A 22,334-nucleotide genomic window follows, 5' to 3' on the forward strand; every position below is an offset into this window, starting at 1 on the left:
AACTCCCATTTGTCTGTTTGCTTATTCCCAGGATAGAGGTCTGATTGCCTCTGACTTCTGTATGGCTGCGCATGCCTTTTTTTCCCGGTGATTGTTTGGACTGTTTGTACTCAGCATGTCTATGCTAATCGTGACCTTCGATCTGTTAGCTCTGCTATTGGCAATCTATGCTCTGTCTACGTGTCTGGAATATGGACTCTGTTATTACCTGCTGTAGCTTGTACTACCTATCCGAAGACTCTAGCTCCAGAATTGCCCATTGTTGGTCGTTGCCTCTGCCAATATAGAGGGGGGTAGATTCAGGTACAGCTGCGCGCTCCTTACGGAGGCGCAGTGTACCCTTTTTTCCCTGCGCCTACGCAAATTATTTGCGCTACGCTTCATTCATGAAGCAGTAGCCACGTAATTTGCGTGGGCGCTCCTCAAAAATGCCCGGCGTAAGGGCGCCTAATGTAAATGATCCCGTGGGGGATTTAAATTAGGCGCGTTCCCACGCCGAGCGTAGAGCGCATGCTCCGTCGGGAAACTTTCCCGACGTGCATTACGGTAAATGACGTCGCAAGGACGTCATTTGCTTCAAAGTGAACGTGAATGGCGTCCAGCGCCATTCACGATTCACTTACGCAAACTACGTAAATTTCAAACCTCGCGACGCGGGAACGACGGGTATCCCTAGCATTGGCTGCCCCTGCTTTTAGCATGTGCAGCCTTACGCGAAACCCAACGTACGCAAACGACGTAAACTGCCTACGCAGGGCTCGCGTAACGGTGTGAATCGGCGTTAGTATGCAATTTGCATACTATACGCTGACCACAACTGGAACGCCACCTAGCGGCCAACGTAAGAATGCAGCCTAAGATATGAGGGCATAAGAGCCTTATGCCACGCATATCTTAGGCTGCAGTCGGCGTAACGAGCTCTCTGGTTACGCAGGCGCAATTGCTTTTTGAATCTGGGCCAGGGTCTTCCAAACTCTTGGTCAGTGGGGTTGAGGAACATGCTACTGCCAAGGAGCATAGCACTTTATCCCAAAACAACAAAACAGTTTTGAGCTGCCATTGTTTTGACTGCTTTAAAGCGAAGTTCCACCCAAAAATGGAACTTCCGCTTTTCGGATTCCTCCGGTGTCACATTTGGCACCTTTCAGGGGGGGAAGAGGGAGCAGATACCTGTATAATCCAGGTACAGTGGAACCTCCGATTACGAGCATAAACCATTCCAGGAGAATGCTCGTAATCCAGAGTACTCGCAGAGGCGGCTCTTTAATTAGGCAAATTAGGCGGCCGCCTAAGGCCTCGCACTCACAGGGGCCTCGCCGCCACCTAACGTGCCCTTAACGCTGCTGTGCTGTGCTTAGGCAGCGTGATGAGCCCTGACTCAGGAGCAGGGCCACCAGCGTCCCTAACAACCAGTGAATATCGGTGAAACCACCCCTTGTGACGTTAATGACCCATCATGCCCTCAGTCAATGTGGTCACAAGGGGCGGGTTCACCAGGTGACATCACTGGGTGGCCCCCGCCCCCTAGTTATTAAAGAGCAGCATTTAGGGGCCGCCTTGTTAAAGGGGGCTTCCAGATTCCGATAATTCCCCTGCCCACAGACCCCCACAACCACCGGCCAGGGTTGTGGGGTAGAGGCTTGTCCTTGAATTATTTTACCCATCATGGGTGTGAGTGGGGCCCCATGTCATGTTTTGCCTAAGGCCTCACAAAGCCTAGCGCCGCCTCTGAGTACTCGCATATCAAAGCGAGTTTCCCCATTGAAACCAATTGAAACGAAACAGACGGAAAGGCCTGAGGACACCTCGGCTGACCTCCGCAAACCTCGGAAAGACTCAGTTCCCGAGGTTTGACGAGATCAGCTGAGCTATCCTCGGCCCTTTCCGTGCATTTCCGAACGGTACCGATCGTCTGCGATCGACGCCGTTCGGCTTCTGGCGCCCCCCACCTCAGGTCAAACACGCTACTGCACACCGCTTTGGCCTGAATCCTGCTCGTTTTGTGAGACAACACTCGCAAACCAAGTTAGGATTTTTTTAAACACAGTGCTTGTTACTCGCAATCCGAGGTTCCACTGTATTTGCTCCCACTTAGGGGCATAGGTCACCACAGTGACCTACGCCACGTCTGGCACCTACTCCATCCCCCCTGCTGTCTTCTGGGAGACACACAGGTTTCAGAAGACAGCAGAGACCAGTGGGATCGCTCAGCGCGACTCGTGCATGCGCAGTAGGGAACCAGGAAGTGAAACCGCAAAGGCTTAACTTCCTGATTCCCTTACCAAAGATGGCGGCGCCTCCACACGAGAGCTGAGGGACAGATCGGCTTCGGGTGGTGACATTGCGGGCGCCCAGGACAGGTAAGTGTCCATATATTAAAAGTCAGCAGCTGCAGTATTTGTAGATGCTGACTTTTATTTATTTATTTTTTGGCGGAACTCCGCTTTAAATACTTGAGAAGTGAAATTCGATGGGTTACTAAGAGTTGCATTTTTCACCCAATCATTGTGCTTTGTAATCAGTCTTCACCATAGTTATGAGCATTTTTAACTTGAGAAAAACAATTGCAAATAAAAAAAAATAATAGAGCATACTGTATACAATTGCGGCACAAGTCATATTGTAATAAAACGTTATTAAAAATGACCTTTCCTTTTCAATCTACAGCTCTGTTATTTTCTGTAAAATGCAATATGGCTACCTGGAGGTGTTCTGTACACAGAATGTATACAAAACGCCCCCCAGATATGTGATTTCCTGCTTGTGTGATTGGCTCACTGATTTTCCCAGAAGTCTGCAGTAAGATACAAGTCAGAATTCAGACATCCCCTGCAACAAAAATTTAGGGCCAGATCCTCAAACGAATTACGCCGGGGTATCTATGGATACGCCACGTAATTTCAAAGTTCCCCCGTCGTATCTCTGTTTTGTATTCACAAAACAAGATACGACGGAATCTGGGCTCGATCCGACTGGCGTACGTTTTAGTACGCCGTCGGATCGTAGGTGTATATTTTCGCTGGCCGCTAGGTGGCGTTTCCGTCGAATTACGCGTCGAGTATGCAAATTAGCTAGATACGGCGATCCACGAACGTACGTCCCGCCGGCGCATTTTTTTACGTCGTTTGCATTCGGCTTTTTCCGGCTTATAGTTACCCCTGCTATATGAGGCGTATACTATGTTAAGTATGGCTGTCGTTCCCGTGTCGAATTTTGAAAATGTTACGTCGTTTGCGTAAGTCGTTCACGAATAGGGCTTTACGTAGAATGACGTCACCGTCGTAAGCATTGGCTTGTTCCGGTTTAATTTCGAGCATGCGCACTGGGATACCCCCACGGACGGAGCGCTGGGGCCGTTAAAAAAAAACGTCATTTACGTTGGGTCACGACTTATTAACATAAAACACGCCCCCATCACATACATTTGAATTGCGCGCCCTTACACCGCCTAAGTTACACTACGCCGCCCTAACTTACGGCGGGAAATCTTTGAGGATACAAAAAAAAAGTAAGTTACGGCGGTGTAGTGTATCTGAGATACACTACGCCGGACGGAGAGAAGCGCCGCGCTTCGTGGATCTGGCCCTTCATTTTTTGGTGTGATACTCCCAATAGGAAATCACATCTAAAAGGATGCTGACCCTGCAAATTTTCCTGTTAGAGCCCTGCAGGTGCAGCGGCTGATTGATCATTATGAAACCACTCCTATTAGGCTCACTTAGCACAGGGGCACAGAGGAACAAACAGTGATTTCTTCAGATTTACAAAAGTAAAAGTTTGTTAAAAAAAGTTTGCAATGTACATAGATCACCCAGAGGGGAATGTTTTTTTTTTATCACCAACAGTGGAGTTACTCTTTAAGTACCATGAATAATAAAAACACAAAACATTTCTAGTGTTATAATAATCACTTACTTTGGTAATGTTTTCAAATGATTTTCTCTTAATTCCAATATCCGCAATTTACTGAGTCTGGAAAAAACAAAACATGAAATGTATGTTGTTATGGAAACACGTAAAATGGCCTTCTACAGAAAATCTTTCTTTAGCTTTTGGGTCCATCTGTTGTCGTTGACTAGATTAGGGGGATCCAAACTTTATAAATAAAGGGCCAGTTTGCCGTCCTTCAGACTTGGGGGGGGGGTGCAGATTGTGGTCAGAGGGGGTAGAAAATATCAGCGAGGGTCAACAAATGTCTCAGGCTTGGTTATCAGTTACATAGTGACTGTGGCCCATCATTGGTATTTCTGGGCGAAATAGTGTTACATCATTGGTATCATGGGCGTAGCATCAGGGGTTGCAGGGGTCACAATCGCAACCCCACCCCTAGCTCCAGGGGGCCCCAGCAGCCTTCCTGTCATATTATCATATCCTCCACAAAGTCCAGCTCCGATCTGCCCTAGGGCCCCACAGCCATGCTCCAGTACTGGGCTTCTACTTTGCCTTCCACAGTCCACACCCCTCCAATCTCATTGGCTGGGGATAAGCTGTGAGGCATTTCCTGAATGGAGAGGAGCATGGAGTGAGAACAGCCCAGGATGGGAACGTGTCTGTGCTGTGTGCTGGCAACATGGAATGGTAACCGTGGTTAGTGAGGCAAAAGGAGGAGAGTGCCGTCCATTAGCTACGATGGGACCAATGTCACTGGTGAGGTATGACACTGCTCAGTGTCTCCTAGTCATCAGCTGGCATTCTCTGTACCCCCCCCACCTGGGGATTTCCGCTTACTCCACTTCCCTGACAACTGGTGTAGAGACACACACCTCCGGGAGGTGACCTTCACCCAACACCAACAGAGAAACCTTCAGAAATTGCTAAAACAAATCCCTTAACACCTCCTGAGGGACCCCTGAAGGGCTGCAGATTTTGTGTCACATGACCCCCCAAGATCTAAGTTCACATGACCCCCCCTCCAAAGCCCACTGACCACTCCCTCTGCCCTGGATACTATGCCCGGTGCATTGCCACGAAATGAGATTTGCCATCGGATGAGATGGTCCGCCTCCATCACATCCTATTGGCTCACTCCTGTCACGTGACATATTTAAACGTCAAGTATCGACGCGAACATCAGTCTCAGCTAGGCTATCATAGGGAGAGGATCTCCTCTCCCTGTGATAGCTGAAGCTGCACGGAGCTGGTGCACGGAGCTCACATGGCTTCTGTGGCCCGATTCCGAGAGCGGAATCGGGCCACAGAAGCTCATACATTTACTAGGCTAATAAATGTTCTCCTTTATTACAATGTCAGGCTAATAAATGTTCTCCTTCATTACAATGTCACTTTGGGATCTACAGCGATATCGGGATCCCTCTGCCCGATAGCGCTGTCATGCCTCCCCGCGAGCGCGATAGATCCACAGCGCTATCGGGATCCCAATGCCGATAGCGCTGTCAGCATGCCTCCCGCCAGTGCTAACTACACCCCGCGCCCGCAGCTCTACTCCCCGTCCCCCATTAAGGCTCAGGGAACGGGGAACAGAAAGTAGAGCATCGGGTGCAGGTAAAGTAGTAGTGCGCAGGCGCAGCACTACGCAAATAGCTCCGTGCACCAGCTCCGTGCAGCTTCAGCTATCACAGGGAGAGGAGATCCTCTCCCTATGATAGCCTAGCTGAGACTGATGTTCGCGTCGATACTTGACGTTTAAATATGTCACGTGACAGGAGTGAGCCAATAGGATGTGATGGAAGCGGACCATCTCATCCCATGGCAAATCTCATTTCGTGGCAATGCACCGGCTGCTGAGCTTCTTTTCCCATTACAGCATTCTATACTGTTCCTCCTCTGCAGGGCTGTAATCACATTCCTTTACAACACAGCCAGTAAGCCATGATCTGCACAGGGTGTATCTGCCTACTGCAACTACACTGCCGTTCTGACCAGAGAATTTCACAGGTCAGAAGGGCAACATAAAAGTCAGAAACACCCTGTAAAGGCTGACAGACTGTGTGTAAAGGAATGTGATCTCAGCCCTGTGAAGTGTGGGGGAAGGGAAAGGAGCTCTGCTAAGTGACCTGCTAGGGGTCCCTGTCCTCTGATTCTCCAGCGGTGATCCCTGTCCTCTGATTCTCCAGTGGTAATCCCTGTCCTCTGATTCTCCAGCTGTGATCTCTGTCCTCTGATTCTCCAGCAGTGATCCCTGTCCTCTGATTCTCCAGTGGTGGTCCCTGTCCTCTGATTCTCCAGCTGTGATCTCTGTCCTCTGATTCTCCAGCAGTGATCCCTGTCCTCTGATTCTCCAGCGGTGATCCCTGTCCTCTGATTCTCCAGTGGTGGTCCCTGTCCTCTGATTCTCCAGTGGTGGTCCCTGTCCTCTGATTCTCCAGCGGTGATCCCTGTCCTCTGATTCTCCAGCTGTGATCTCTGTCCTCTGATTCTCCAGCAGTGATCCCTGTCCTCTGATTCTCCAGTGGTGGTCCCTGTCCTCTGATTCTCCAGCTGTGATCTCTGTCCTCTGATTCTCCAGCAGTGATCCCTGTCCTCTGATTCTCCAGCGGTGATCCCTGTCCTCTGATTCTCCAGTGGTGGTCCCTGTCCTCTGATTCTCCAGTGGTGGTCCCTGTCCTCTGATTCTCCAGCGGTGATCCCTGTCCTCTGATTCTCCAGCGATGATCTCTGTCCTCTGATTCTCCAGCTGTGATCCCTGTCCTCTGATTCTCCAGCCGTGATCCCTGTCCTCTGATTCTCCAGCCGTGATCCCTGTCCTCTGATTCTCCAGCTGTGATCCCTGTCCTCTGATTCTGAAGCCGTGATTCCTGTCCTCTGATTCTCCAGCGGTGATTCCTGTCCTCTGATTCTCCAGCGGTGATTCCTGTCCTCTGATTCTCCAGCGGTGATTCCTGTCCTCTGATTCTCCAGCTGTGATCTCTGTCCTCTGGTTCTCCAACGGTAATCCCTGTCCTCTGATTCTCCAGCGGTGATTCCTGTCCTCTGGTTCTCCAACGGTAATCCCTGTCCTCTGATTCTCCAGCGGTAATCCCTGTCCTCTGATTCTCCAGCGGTGATTCCTGTCCTCTGATTCTCCAGCGGTGATTCCTGTCCTCTGATTCTCCAGCGGTGATTCCTGTCCTCTGATTCTCCAGCTGTGATCTCTGTCCTCTGATTCTCCAGCTGTGATCTCTGTCCTCTGGTTCTCCAACGGTAATCCCTGTCCTCTGATTTAAGGAGGACCTCTGGGAATTTAAAACTCTTAAAGTGGAGGTTCACCCGGAAATGAACATTTTTAACATTAGATTGATGCTCATTTTGTCTAGGGGAATCGGGTCGTTTTTTTTAAATCGAAGCCGTACTTACCGTTTTAGAGATACATCTTCTCCGCCGCTTCCGGGTATGGGCTGCGGGACTGGGCGTTCCTTCTTGATTGACAGTCTTCCGTCAGGCTTCCGACGGTCGCATCTATCGCGTCACGATTTTCCGAAAGTAGCCGAACGTCCGTGCGCAGGCGCCGTATAGAGCCGCACCGACGTTCGGCTTCTTTCGGCTACTCGTGACGCGATAGATGCGACCGTCGGAAGCCTGTCAGAAGACTGTCAATCAAGAAGGAACGCCCAGTCCCGAAGACCATACCCGGAAGCGGCGGGGAAGATCGCTCTCTAAAACGGTAAGTACTGCTTCGTTTTTAAAAAAAATACCCGATTCCCCTAGACAAAATGAGCATCAATCTAATCTTAAATTTTTTTTTTAGGGTGAACTCCCGCTTTAAGCCACTTTGAGTACCTTGGCATGCGGTGTATCTGCACGCACGGTGAAAGTAGTGAGTGGTAATGTGAGATACACTTAAACATGCCTAAGATACGATGGCCTGCGCCGTCGTATCTTAGGGTGCAATATTTACGCTGGCCGCTAGGTGGCGCTTCCATTGCGGTCGGCGTAGAATATGCAAATGAGTCGTTACGCCGATTCACGAACGTACGCTTGCCCGTCGCAGTAAATTTATGCCGTTTCCGTAAGATACGCAGCGCAAAGATAAACATGCCCCCTAGGTGGCGTATCCAATGTTAAGTATGGCCGTCGTTTCCGTGTCGAAATTTTAAAATTTTACGTCGTTTGCGTAACTCGTCCGTGAATGGGGCCTTGCGACGTCATTTAGCGCAATGCACGTCGGGAAATTTTAGGGACGGCGCATGCGCAGTATGTTCGGCGCGGGAACGCGCCTAATTTAAATGATCCACGCCCCCTACCCGGATCATTTAGATTAGGCGGGCTTGCGCCGGGGGATTTACGCTACGCCGCCGCAACTTTACAGGCAAGTGCTTTGTGAATCAAGCACTTGCCCGTAAAACTTGCGGCGGCGTAACGTAAATGTCATACGTTACGCCACCGCAGATTTGCACGATACTACGTGAATCTGGCCCTTTATGGTTACACAACCTATGACATTGCTATAATCTTTTTATATGGACTATAAACTGAAGGACTTATGAATAAATGGTTGTGGAACGAATCATTTGAGTTTCCATTATTTCTTATGGGAAACTTTGCTTTGATATACAAGCAGTGCTTTGGATTACAAGCATTCTTTCGGAAGGAACGAATTATGCTCGTAATCCAAGGTTTTACTGTATTTATAAAGACGTTGTATATCACAACGGCTAGGGCTCGTTTCACACTGCAGTGACTGGAAAGTTGTACCATTTCGCCTGCAACTTTGCCCTGCGACTTCCTTTCGACTTGGATGCTATTTAGGAGCAAGGGCTGAAATCGCACCCAAATCAGACCAAAACGCAGATGATCCCGAGTCTATACATGTAATAAACTGGCAATGTGAATGTAGGAGTGGAAGACGTTGCGAGGGTCTTCTCCGGTCTCCTGGGCCGCTTACCGCCCCGCAGCGTTTTTCATCGCTCAGCGGTGGCTGTGCCCAGTTATCACTTTGAAAGTGTTAAAGTAATGTAGAAAATTAGAAACTGACGCAGCAATAAATCACAAGATAAAAATATCAGCCGTTCCCAAACGAGAATGGGGAGCGATGTTTCCTTTTCTTGTGCTTCATTAATCTTCCCCTAATTGCATATTATGGCTCTGATGGATTAAACAGGGTTTTTTATTAACATTAAAGGACCAGAAAATCTTAAAGCGGTATTAACCACGTAAGACCCGGACCATTATGCAGGTTAAGGACCGTGGCCCCTTTTTGCGATTTGGCACTGCGTCGCTTTAGCTGACGATTGCGCGGTCGTGCGACGTGGCGCCCAAACAAAATTGGCGTCCTTTTTTTCCCACAAATAGAGCTTTCTTTTGGTGGTATTTGATCACCTCTGCGGTTTTTATTTTTTGCGCGATAAACAAAAATAGAGCGACAATTTTGAAAAAAAGCAATATTTTTTACTTTTTGCTATAATAAATATCCCCCAAAAAAGATATACATTTTTTTTTCCCCTCAGTTTAGGCCGATACGTATTCTTCTACCTATTTTAGGTAAAAAAAAAAATTGCAATAATCGTTTATCGATTGGTTTGCGCAAAATTTATAGCGTTTACAAAATCCAGCCTGTCACGTAACCCCCCCCCCCCCCCCCCCCACTGTCTTCTGAGAAACACTGTTCCCAGGAGAGAACGGGGACCAGTGACGGCGCGCCGCGATCCTCGCGCATGTGCAGTAGGGAATCGGGCAGTGAAGCCGCAAGGCTTCACTTCCTGATTCCCTCACCGAGTATGGCGGTGGAAGCTGCCGAGGACCGAGCGATTGCTCAGCCTCGGCTGCTGACATCGCGGGCGCGCTGGACAGGTAAGTGTCCATTTTTTTAAAATTGTTTGTTTTGAAGTCCGATCGTGTGTATGAGGCTTAAGCCTGTTTTTTTGTCCTGCAGATCTAGAAGATTAACCACTTAAGGACCGCCTCCTAAACATATACATCAGCAGAATGGCACGGCTGGGCACAAGCACGTACATGTACGTCCTCTTCAAGTGCCCAGCCGTGGGTCGCAGGCGCGCGCCCGTGACCCGATCCGAAGCTCCGTGGCCAAAGTACCCGCGGACCCGATCGCCGCCGGTGTCCTGCGTTCGGTCACCGGAGCTGAAGAACGGGGAGAGGTGTGTGTGTGTGTGTGAGTGTAAACACAGCTTCCCTGTTCTTCACTGTGGCAATGTCATTAATCGTCTGTTCCCTGATATAGGGAAAGACGATCAATGACGTCACACGTCCAGCCCCGCCCCCCTACAGTTAGAAACACATATGAGGTCACACTTAACCCCTACAGTGCCCCCTAGTGGTTAACTCCTAAACGGCAATTGTCATTTTCACAGTAATCAGTGCATTTTTATAGCACTTTTTGCTGTGAAAATGACAATGGTCCCAAAAATGTGTCAAAATTGTCCGAAGTGTCCGCCATAATGTGTCGCAGTCACGGAAAAAAAAATCGATGATCGCCGCCATTAGTAGTAAAAAAAAAATATTAATAAAAATGTAAAAATGCAATAAAACTATCCCCTATTTTGTAAACGCTATACATTTTGTGCAAACCAACCGATAAACGCTTATTGCAATTTTTTATTTTATTTTTAACCAAAAATATGTAGAAGAATACGTATCGGCCTAAACTGAGGAAAAAAAACGTTTTTTTTATATATTTTTGGGGGATATTTATTATAGCAAAAAGTAAAAAATATTGCATTTTTTTCAAAATTGTCGCTCTATTTTTGTTTATAGCGCAAAAAATAAAAAACCGCAGAGGTGATCAAATACCACCAAAAGAAATCTCTATTTGTGGGGAAAAAAGGACGCCAATTTTGTTTGCGAGCCACGTCGCACGACCGCGCAATTGTCAGTTAAAGCGACACAGTGCCGAATCGCAAAAAGGGGCAAGGTCCTTAACCTGCATAATGGTGGATATAATACGTTCACACAATGTGGTTATAAATATATATATTAATTTGTATATTTCTCTATAATAAGTTTTTTCTTTTACTTATGAGCCAAGCTGCTATACTATTGAACGGATAATGAGGGGGGGGGGGGCGGGGGGGGGGGAGAACTTTAGTTCCATTAGTTGCAGAGTGCAGACCATAAGTAACCACTGGTTTATTAATAATAATAATAATAATAATAATAATAATAATAATAATAATAATAAATTATTATATAACTGGCACATTCCCAAACTTTACTTTTACATGTAGAAAAAGAAAAAGGTAAAACAATGAAAGTTTATTCTCAGTATATAATTATATACAGAGAATAGACTTCCACATTTTTTTTTATTATTATTAATATTATTATTATTATTAATAATAATAACAATAATAATAATGATAATACTACTAATACTACTAATATTAATAATAATAATAATAATAATAATAATAATAATACTAATAGTAATAATAATAATAATAATAATAATAATAATAAATTATTATATAACTGGCACATTCCCAAACTTTACTTTTACATGTAAAAAAAGAAAAAGTAAAACAATGAAAGTTTATTCTCAGTATATAATTATATACAGAGAATAGACTTCCACATTTTTTTTTATTATTATTATTATTATTATTATTATTATTAATACTACTACTACTACTACTAATAATAATAATAATAATAATACATTTTTTTGAACATAAAAGTAAAGTTTGAGAATGTGGCAGATATATCGGAGGAATTTGTTAAACAAGAATAGACTGTAGATGAGACTTTTATGGAAATGTATCACAAAGCTTGCACAATGGAGGAATTAATAGGTAAATGTGACATGTTCACACAATGTGATTATAAATATAATGACTCTACAAGTCAGGCACAATGACTCACCCATACAGGAGACGTGGAACATTATAAATAGAAATGATCGGCAAGTACACAGTTTCTATTAAATAATGTCACACCAGTAACCCTTTAAGCCCCACGCTCCGCTCACCTTCCAAAATTAGCAGGAAGAAACTCAAGAAAGGCATCATTAAGGTACAGCTGAGTTAAATTAAGGAGCTGAGTAAAGCCATCCGGTAGCCTAAAAAAAAAAAAAAAAATAATACATGAATGTTAACAGGATGCATTGCAAGAGTCACATATTGATGTATTGTATGCTTGTCAATAAAGTTGGTAAAGTATTATTATATTTACATCTAAATCTTTATACAGCCAGTTGTTTACAGAGCTCAAAAGCTCAAGGTATAATTTTAACACAGAACTTAGCCACCTGACCGCCGAACCCCTAAAAAAACAATTGGCCCTTTAATAAAAAATTTAATAAAAATATATTAAAAAAAATATATATTTTTTATAAAAAATAAATTAAAAAAAGGAGGGTTGTCACCCGGGGACCTCCAGGCCCCTGGGGACCTCCGTACCTCTAAAAAAAAAAATTGCCCCTTTAATAAAAAATAAAATAAAAATATATTAAACAAATATATATTTTTTTTATAAAAAAAAATGGGGGTTGCCATCTGGGGCCCTGTGGGCCTCCGGGCCCCTGGGAACCCCCGGACCCCTTACAGGTGTACTGCCTGTACCCCCTGATGGCGGCCCCTTTTTTTCTAAAGGGGGTTGCCATCCGGGCCCCTGGGGACCTTCCAGGCCCCTTACAGGTGTACTGCCTGTACCCCCCTGATGGCAGCTCTGTCAATACTTCACTGTACTACAGTGGCTTGCAAAAGTATTCACACCATTGACTTTCTAACTATTTGGTTACATTACAGCCTTTAATTCAATGTTTTTTTAATCTGAATGATATGTGACGGATCAGAACACAATAGTCTAAAGTTGGTGAAGTAAAATTAGAAAAATATATACATAAAACTATTTTTTAAAGGGGGTGATAATTTGCATTTGCGTATGTATTCACCCCCTTTGTTATGAAGACCATAAAAAGCTCTGGTGCCACCAATTACCTTCAGAAGTCACATAATTAGTGAAATGATGTCCACCTGTGTGCAATCTAAGTGTCACATGACCTGTCATTACATAGACACACCTTTCTGAAAGGCCCCAGAGGCTGCAACACCTAAGAAAGAGGCACCACTAACCAAACACTGCCATGAAGACCAAGGAACTCTCCGGTAAGGGACAATGTTGTTGAGAAGTACAAGTCAGGGTTGGGTTATAAAAAAATATCAAAATCTTTGATGATCTTTAGGAGCCCCATCAAATCTATCAGAACCAAATGGAAAGAACATGGCACTACCGCAAACCTGCCAAGAGACGGCCGCACACCAAAACTCACGGACCGGGCAAGGAGGGCATTAATCAGACAGGCGGCACAGAGACCTAAGGTAACCCTGGAGGAGCTGCAGAGTTCCACAGCAGAGACTGGAGTACCTGTACATAGGACGACAATAAGCCGTACGCTCCATAGAGTTGGGCTTTATGGCAGAGTGGCCAGAAGAAAGACATTACTTTCAGCAAAAAACAAAATGGCGCGGTTTGAGTTTGTGAAAAGATATGTGTGGAGACTCCCAAAATGTATGGAGGAAGGTGCTCTGGTCTGATGAGACTAAAATTAAACTTTTTGGCCATCAAAGAAAATGCTATGTCTGGAGCAAAAACCAACACATCACACCACCCAAAGAACACCATCCCTACTGTGAAACATGGTGGTGGCAGCATCATGCTGTCGAGATGTTTTTCAGCAGTCGGGACTGGGAAACTGGTCAGAGATGAGGGAAAGATGGATGGTGCTAAATACAGGGATATTTTTGAGCAAAACCTGTACCACTCTGTGTGTGATTTGAGGCTAGGACAGAGGTTCACCTTCCAGCAGGACAATGACCCCAAACACACTGCTAAAGCAACTTGAGTGGTTTAAAGGGGTTGTAAAGGTTCTTTTCTTTAAATAACAAACATGTCATACTTACTTCCACTGTGCAGTTTGTTTTGCACAGAGTGGCCCCGATCCTGGTCTTCTGGGGTCCCACGGTGGCTGTCTCTGGCCCACCCCGCAAGAGCTAACCCCCATTCTGGGAAGCGCTCTCCCAAGGGGGTCAGCTTGCGGGCGCACTCCCGTGCTATAGTCGGCGGCTATAGCCGACAAGTGTATCACTCGGGCCCCGCATCATTGATTAGATTGACAACAGCGGGAAACAATGGCTATCAATCTCCAATGAAGAGCCGAGAACAGCCTGAAGACAGGGGCGAGTAGCCAGCGCATTCACGACGCGGGACTTTCGAGGGCTCAGGTAAGTAAACCGGGGGGCTTGTAAGCATCGGATGTGAAAAAACACAAAGCTTTACAACCCCTTTAAGGGGAAACATGTAAATGTGTTGGAATGGCCTAGTCAAAGCCCAGACCTCAATCCAATAGAAAATCTGTGGCCAGACTTAAAGATTGTTGTTCACCCGCTCGCTATAGTGCCGGCGGGAGTCACCGTACAGCTATGGCGAATCGCAAAGGAGAGCCTGGTAGCTGGTTGGCAAGCGGTTAAAGAAGAATTCCAGGTATGGATATTTTTACAGCTTTGACCAATGCAAATATGCATATAGCAGACCTGGCCAATCCCCCTGGAATCTGGAAACCACTGAAGTAGACTATGCTACTCAAGTGATCTCCACTAGTTTCCAGGTCCTGTGTTTAGTGGCTGCCCTTCTGCATTCAGCGGTTGGCTGCTCTTCATGGGCACCATTCATAGAATTATGGAATTCTTCTTTAATAGACCAAAAGAAAACAAATGGTCCCGCTGCTCCATCCTGCACCCTCTTAGCCGCCATGCCCCCGCTGGGCGCCTCCCAGAATGAGGATGCTGAGATAAAGCATTGGCATACCTCCCAACATTTTGTGATGGGAATGAGGGACACCTACTGGCAAACAGATGCAGGAATAGGACACGCCCCCCCCTGCCACACCCCCAAGAAAAAATCCTTTATACAGTGGAACCTTGGATAATCCGTTCCAGGAGAATTCTCGTAATCCAAAGCACTCGCATATCAAAGTGAGTTTTCCCAAAAATAATTTGTTTTGCATTTACTTCAATGGCCTGCAATACCACATGTGGCCAGAGGTGGGGGGGGGGGCGCCGGAGAGTTTGGGAAAGGCTCGACTGACCTCGGAAAGGCTTGGAAACACCCGGGAACTATTTCTGAACGGCTCCGATTGTCTCTGCTCGGCTCCAGTGCCCCCGAACCTCTGGCCAAATGTGGTACTGCACTCCAAATTAGCTTGAAATCTTCTCGTTTCGCGAGACAACACTCGCAAACCGAGTCAGAATTTTTTTTTAAAAGTTGCTTGTTATTTAAAATGCTTGTTAACCGCGTTACTCGTAAACCGAGGTTCCACTCTGGCTTTTAACTTCTTCAGACCCGCGCTATAGCCGAATGATGGCTACAGCGCGGACCTGAAAATCCAACTGGACGTCAATTGACGTCCGCCCCTTAGGGCGTTCCCCGCGCGCGCTCCAAAGCGCGCAGCGGGGAAACTCTGTGCTGGCCGTGTCCCTTGGACACAGCCAATTACAGTTCGCCGCGAACGGCCAATCAGAGTGGCCGTTTGCGATGCGATCTGTGCGGCCAATGAGAGATGATCTCATATGTAAACATATGAGATCATCTCTCATTGCCGTTTTACACAGAGGCAGCATCCTGTCTCTGGAGAGGAGACCGATCTGTGTCCCTTGTACATAGGGACACAGATCTGTCACCTCCCTCAGTCAGTCCCCTTCACCTACAGTTAGAACACTATGCAGGGAATACATTTAACCCCTTCCTTACCCCCTAGTGTTAACCCCTTCAATGCCAGTCACATTTATACTGTAATTAGTGCATATTTATAGCACTGATCGCAGTATAAATGTGAATGGCGCCAAAAATGTGTCAAAAGTGTCCGATGTGTCCACCATAACGTCGCAGTCCCAATAAAAATCGCAGATCGCCGCCATTTCTAGTAAAAAAAAAATAATACAAAATAATAATTCTGTCCCCTATTTTGTAGGCGCTATAACTTTTGAGCAAACCAGTCGCTTATTGCTTATATTATTTATTTATTTTACCAAAAATATGTAGAAGAATACGTATCGGCCGAAACTGTGAAAAAAAATGTGTTTTTTTTTTTTTTAAATTGGGATATTTATTATAGCAACAAGTAAAAAATATTATATTTTTTTCAAAATTGTCGCTCTTTTTTGTTTATAGCGCAAAAAATAAAAACCGCACAGGCGATAAAATACCACCACTTGTGGGGAAAAAAGGACGTCAATTTTGTTTGGGAGTCACGTCGCACGACCGCGCAATTGTTAGTTAAAGCGACGCAGTGCCGAAAGCTGAAATTTCACCTGGGCAGGAGGGGGGGTATATGTGCCCAGTAAGCAAGTGGTTAAAATTGACAAATGCAGCAATTTAGAATTTGGATGAAAGGTTTAGCGCTGGGAAAAACTTGTTGAAAGATAAAAAGTGAATTTTATATACAACTATATAGATCAGACCTATATGAGGGACAAGCGAGGGGAACAGAGGGACATTGCTCCAAATCAGGGACAGTCCCTCGAAGTCAGGGACAGTTGGGAGCTATGCATTGATGGTAAATGGATCACTTTGGGGAACTCTGTTCCATCACATATAATGCCTGCAGTAATTATAAGGTTCATTTCATGTCACAGATCTAAGCACAGCCGTACATGTAATTAAAGACGAAATAAACGCGGCTCCGATGGAACAGATGCGAGCCTAGCGAGCTCTATAAATAGAACACAACATCCCTGTTGGTACAATGGAGGCGGGATCTTATCTGGAAGGAGGAGAGGGTCGGCCCGCACCTTCCAAGAGCCACATCAATCTACTCTGTATTACCTTGTCAGGCCGCGCCGGATAAAAATAGCTGATATTAAAGATTGCGCTATTTATCTGTGAGGTTAACATAGGAGCCTGCTTCATAAATAGCTTGTCTCTGGGACAATACATTGCCTACCTGGCTTATGAAATGGATCCGAATAACTAACAGACCTCCGGCGGGTAAAGATGAAGTTTAACCACTTAACCCCCGGACCATATTGCTGGTCAAAGACCAGAGCACTTTTTGTGATTCGGCACTGCGTCGCTTTAACTGACAATTGCGCGGCCGTGAGACGTGGCTCCCAAACAAAATTGACGTCCTTTTTTCCCACAAATAGAGCTTTCTTTTGGTGGTATTTGATCACCTCTGCGGTTTTTATTTCCTGACGCATTCATGGCAGCACACACTGGGTTGTGGCTCCGCCCCCACAACCTGACAGGATTGGTTAGCTATAAATTTGAAGGGGAGACACCCGGCATTATTCTCTTTTTTTATCCTCACCTGACAGGACGTACAGCTTGTCTCCTACCGCTATCGCCCCAGCAGGTTCAGCCTCTCCTGTTTGGAAGTCCCCCTTGTACAGTCTCTAATAGAGCTTTATAGGGGGAACCCCGCTCTGGTGGTCTCAGGGGTTAATCCCGGCTAATTTCCTGGCATATAGACAAGCTTTAAATAAGCTTAAATAGGCAGTGGGCTCTCCCTCTCTCCTTCCCTCTTGAGGTCCTCCTTCATTTTTTTTTTTTTATCTTTACTATTACCAAACAAAACGAATCTCTACACCTTTACTGTGCCCACTGAAGTTCTATTACTGTGCACTTAAGTAACCCTTTCATTTTTTAGTACCTTTTCAAGCTGCTTGCTGTATTCCTACAAAGCAGGCTCTCTGAGCCATGTAGTTCCTCAGCCGCTGCGTCCCCCGGACGTCCTGCGCAGGCGCGCAGCAGTGTAATGACGCCAGAGAGCTCCCTCGCCCTCATCCAAGATGGCGCCGGGACGCGCGAGACGCTACTGCGCATGCGCGTACGCGTCATCAGCGCCGCGACGGCGGCGCCAAATTTAAAAAGACAAAAATTTCTTTTTGCTCCCTAAGGCTGCTGCTTTGCCCGAAATCTACAGGGATTTCTCCCTGGGTATGCAGATCATCTTCCCCTTCTAACCTCCCCAGTCAAATGGCTCATAGCTATTTATTTTTTTATTTATTTATTTTTCTTTAACCATCTGTTGGCTTCCCTTTCAGCTTCCACTTCCGCTGCTTCCTGCATTCCTTATGGAGCCCACTGCCCTCGCAGACCACTACCAGCAAACAAGGTATGGAGACCGCCTTATTATTAGGTAAGTAGAGAAGAGACAAAAAAGAGAGCCGGCCGCTAACACTGCCTTCTGTTGCAGTCCCATTAGGCCAAGAGACGCAAGCCCACGGCGCAGGGAGAGGTCCAGGCATGCATCAAGCAGGAGGTCCCGTAAAAGTCGGTCAAGATCTCCCTCCCGACACCATCGATCAAGGCATAGCCGATCACGCCGCAGCCGCTCCCGTCACAGCCGGTCTCATCACGAACGGTCTCCCTCATACCACCGCCAGCGCTACCATACCCGTCCTGCAGCAAATGCCTGCTGGGTCTGCGGTGCTACTGCTTTGCCAGGAAAGCTAGCATGTCACACTTGCTTCAACGAAGCAACTAAAGAAAAGGAGACGGACGCCAGGGTGACTACGGATCTCTCTTCCCGATACCACATAGAGGAGCCAGCACAGGAATCTATCTGGACGGCACATCCTCTGGCCCGTGATGAACCCATCCCAGGCACTTCATCCGCTTCGGGCCCATATGCCCAGCTAATAGAGGCTCATTCCGATCAGGAGGATCGGGAGCTCGTGTCCGGATTTGACTTTAGCCTGGTCGAACCCTTTGCTCGCTCGGTTAAGGAGACAATAGGCTGGGAAGAACCCGCGTCGGAACCACCAAAGGTTGGGAAATACTTCCCCGAATTAAGGAGGGATCCAGAACTGTTCCCTTTCATTGAGGAATTGGAGGACCTCATTAAGGAAGAGTGGGAAAAACCGGACAAGCGGCCCGGTCTGTCTAACAAACTTACTAAATTGTATCCTCTGAAGGAATCTAAGATCGCTTCCCTCATCAATGCTCCTGTTGTGGATTCATCACTTATGCGGCTCGCCAGGCACGTCACTCTGCCAATAGAAGACGCGGTCTCATTCAAGGACGTTCTCGACCGCAAGATCGACCTGGAGTTGAAAAAAGCATACTCCACGGCGGGGGGAGCATGTAGACCAGCAATTGCCACAGCGGCTGTCGCCAAGGCCATTTCCGTATGGGCAGCCAGCGCTGAGAAGGCTCTCCTAGAAGGTGCCGACCGGGGGGACATAATATCTTCCTTGCAGGAGATCAGGCTAGCCGGCGACTTTGTGGCAGGGGCCTCGGTGGACGTCATTCGTTCTTCGGCCAGGTCCATGTTAGCCTCAGTGATGGCCCGCAGAGCCTTATGGCTGAAACCTTGGGTCGCTGACACATCTTCAAAATCCAACTGGTGCAAGATTCCGTATGATGGCACAAGCCTGTTCGGTACGAAATTGGACTCGGCAATCTCCAAAGTCACTGGAGGAAAGTCGGGACTTATTCCCTCCGACAGGAGGCCCAAGCCTCAGAAAGGTCCTACCTTCAGGCGCAATCTGCCCGAGAGATACAGGGAGGCCAGGTCCTATCGTCCCGGTCGTGGAGGTTCCTTTGCAAGGGATTGGAGACCTACTCGCCCTCCCTTTGCGAGGGGTCAGAAGCCCAGGACCAATACTGCAGGGGATCAGCAGAAGTCCTTTTGAAGTATTGCCTGCCCACCCAGCTCAGGTGGGCGCCAGGCTCAGCAGTTTCGCACAAATATGGTCAGAACACATAGAGGACCCATGGACTCTTTCCACAATAAGACATGGCCACAAATGGAACTTTATGGGGGCATTGCCTCGCGCTACTTTCCAACCCACCAAGATACCGTCTTCCCTAGACAGAAGGAAGCTACTCAATCAATACATCTCAGAACTACTCCAGAAGAAGGCTATCGTGGAGGTTCCTTTGCACCAAAGAGGCAGGGGATTTTATTCCCCTCTCTTTTTGGTGCGGAAGAAATCAGGGGATCTACGGCCCGTGCTGGACCTCAAAAGGCTCAACAGAAGGATTCAAATAGAAGCGTTCAAGATGGAGAGTCTCCAGTCAATTCTCATGGCAGTGAATCTTGGAGATTGGATGCTGTCGATAGACCTATCAGACGCCTACCTTCATGTGCCAATCCACCCCGCATTCCAGAAGTTTCTGCGCTTTTCCATCGGCCAACATCACTACCAGTTCCGATGTCTACCATTCGGGATCTCTTCAGCTCCTCGGACATTCACAAAGGTCCTTCTCCCCCTCATAGCATTCCTCAGGGAAAAGGGGCTGCGGGTACATCATTACCTGGACGATATCCTGCTCTTAGCAGCAAATCGGGAGACTCTACTCCTCCAGCGGGAGATCCTAATCTCCTCCCTCCAGAAGTTCGGCTGGCTAATCAATTGGCAGAAGAGCAGCCTTCAGCCATCACAATCCATGGTATTCCTGGGGGCAGAATTGGATACCAAGCGGAACAGAGTACAACTACCCTTAGAGAAGGTGCAGCCGTTAGTACGGAAGGTTCGGAATCTATTGTCCTCAAGTTTCACGTCGTCCAGAACCTGCCTCAGTATGCTGGGCTCGATGTCATCAACCATACCCATGGTACAATGGTCCCAATGGCACATGAGAACCTTGCAGAACACCTTTCTCAGACAGTGGGATGGAACCTCGATGCACCAACTCATCAGCATCCCCAGCCATGTAGGACTCTCTCTTTTGTGGTGGACTCGCCCTCCCAACCTCAGAAGATTCAGGCCCATAGCCCCTCCAAAACCAGAGATAGTGACATCAGATGCCAGCGAGAGAGGTTGGGGGGCTCATTACCTGGATCAGACAGCCCAGGGTCACTGGCACTTCCCGGCTCGGGGGGTAGTCTCGAACATACTGGAGCTCCGAGCGGCATTCCAAGCCCTCTTAGCCTTCGCACCTCTACTACGAGGGAAGAGCGTCCTAATTCGGATGGACAACAGGGTAGCAGTGGCATACATCCAGAGGCAGGGCGGTACCCGGAGCCACACTCTTCTAGAAGAAGTTCACCCCATAATGGAATGGTCCCAGGTATATCTTCTGGACCTGAAAGCGGTCTATGTTCCAGCGGCACAGAACACGCTAGCCGACTTCCTGAGCAGGGAACTCCTGTCCAACAACGAATGGTCTCTGAACCCCCGGGAGTTCTCCGTTCTGACGGAGGCATGGGGGGTTCCGGAAATAGATCTGGCAGCAACACCAGCAAATGCCAAATGCTCAAGGTTCCTTTCCAGGGTACCCTTCCCGACAGCAGAGGGGACAGATTGCCTTCTTCACCCATGGAACTTCAAGCTGGGTTACATCTTTCCCCCGACTCCTCTTATAGCGAGGTTTCTATCTCGTCTCCGAAGGTCGTCGGCCACAGTGATCACAGTAGTGCCATTCTGGCCGAGGAGGCCGTGGTTCACCACGCTCCTACAGCTCAATACCCGACCTCCAATCCGCCTACCGGTCGCAGCAGATCTCCTACTCCAAGGTCGGGTTCTCCATCCAGCCCCAGACAGGCTCCACCTGACAGCCTGGAGGTTGAAAGGGCTAGGCTAAGAGAACAGGGATGTTCCCAGGCGGTTATAACAACCTTAATGCAAGCCAGGAAAGCCTCCACAAACACCATCTACACCAGGGTGTGGGAAAGATTCGCCCAATTGGCGCAACTTAAAGGCTGGAATCCCATCTCTCCCGATCCTTGCCAGATCCTTGAGTTCCTGCAAACAGGAGTTGACAAGGGCCTAAATTCAAGCACCATAAAGGTACAGATCTCCGCTCTGTCCGCCAAAACTGGCACCAGATGGGCCTTGCATCCTCTGATCATCCAATTCATCAAGGCATGCATAAAGATCAGACCGCCCAGAAAACCGTCCTTCCCGGCCTGGGATCTTTCGGTGGTCCTTGAAGCGTTTTCCAACCCACCCTTCTTCCCACTTGACTCGATTTCTCTATGGGATCTGACCTTGAAGTTATCCTTCCTCATTGCCATCGCCTCGGCAAGGAGGGTGTCGGAGCTACAAGCTCTCATGTCTAAGGAACCATACCTGGTTTTTCGGCCCGACAGGGTGATACTGAGACCTTCAGATCATTTCCTTCCCAAAGTCACCTCGGCCTTCCACTATGGCCAGGACATCGTCCTTCCATGCCTCTCTAACGAGAATGGCGAACCTCATGCCTTGGACATCAAGTCTACAATTTCTAAGTATCTGTCGGCTACTACTCAGCTCCGGTCAACAGACGCCCTCTTGATTATACCTCACGGGGCCAGGCGAGGCCAGGCGGCCACTTCCCGCACCATCGCCTCTTGGCTTGTCAAGGCTATCGGGAAAGCATACTCCATTCAGCAACTGGAGATTCCGGAAGGCATCAGGGCTCACTCGACCAGGGCAGTGGCAACCTCTTGGGCAGCATATTGCGGCGTTTCTTCGGAAACTATATGCAGAGCAGCAACCTGGTCTTCCAGGCATACCTTC

At 47.5% G+C, this 22,334-nt stretch overlaps 1 protein-coding gene across 3 annotated transcripts in view; it reads right to left on the minus strand.

Moving 5' to 3' along the window:
- LRRC7 (leucine rich repeat containing 7) overlaps positions 1 to 22,334 on the minus strand; it is a 221,302-nt gene that overhangs the window by 162,218 nt on the left and 36,750 nt on the right. For all 3 annotated transcript variants that reach the window (XM_040360720.1, XM_040360719.1, XM_040360721.1), the window contains exons 4-5: positions 11,858 to 11,947; positions 3,916 to 3,972 (exon numbers count right to left, since the gene is read on the minus strand). In XM_040360720.1, the coding sequence (XP_040216654.1) occupies positions 3,916 to 3,972; positions 11,858 to 11,947 (147 nt within the window). The remainder of the gene's footprint in view (positions 1 to 3,915; positions 3,973 to 11,857; positions 11,948 to 22,334) is intronic.

The sequence above is a fragment of the Rana temporaria genome, chromosome 7 (genome assembly GCF_905171775.1).
Source record: "Rana temporaria chromosome 7, aRanTem1.1, whole genome shotgun sequence".
Classification (NCBI taxonomy): domain Eukaryota; kingdom Metazoa; phylum Chordata; class Amphibia; order Anura; family Ranidae; genus Rana; species Rana temporaria.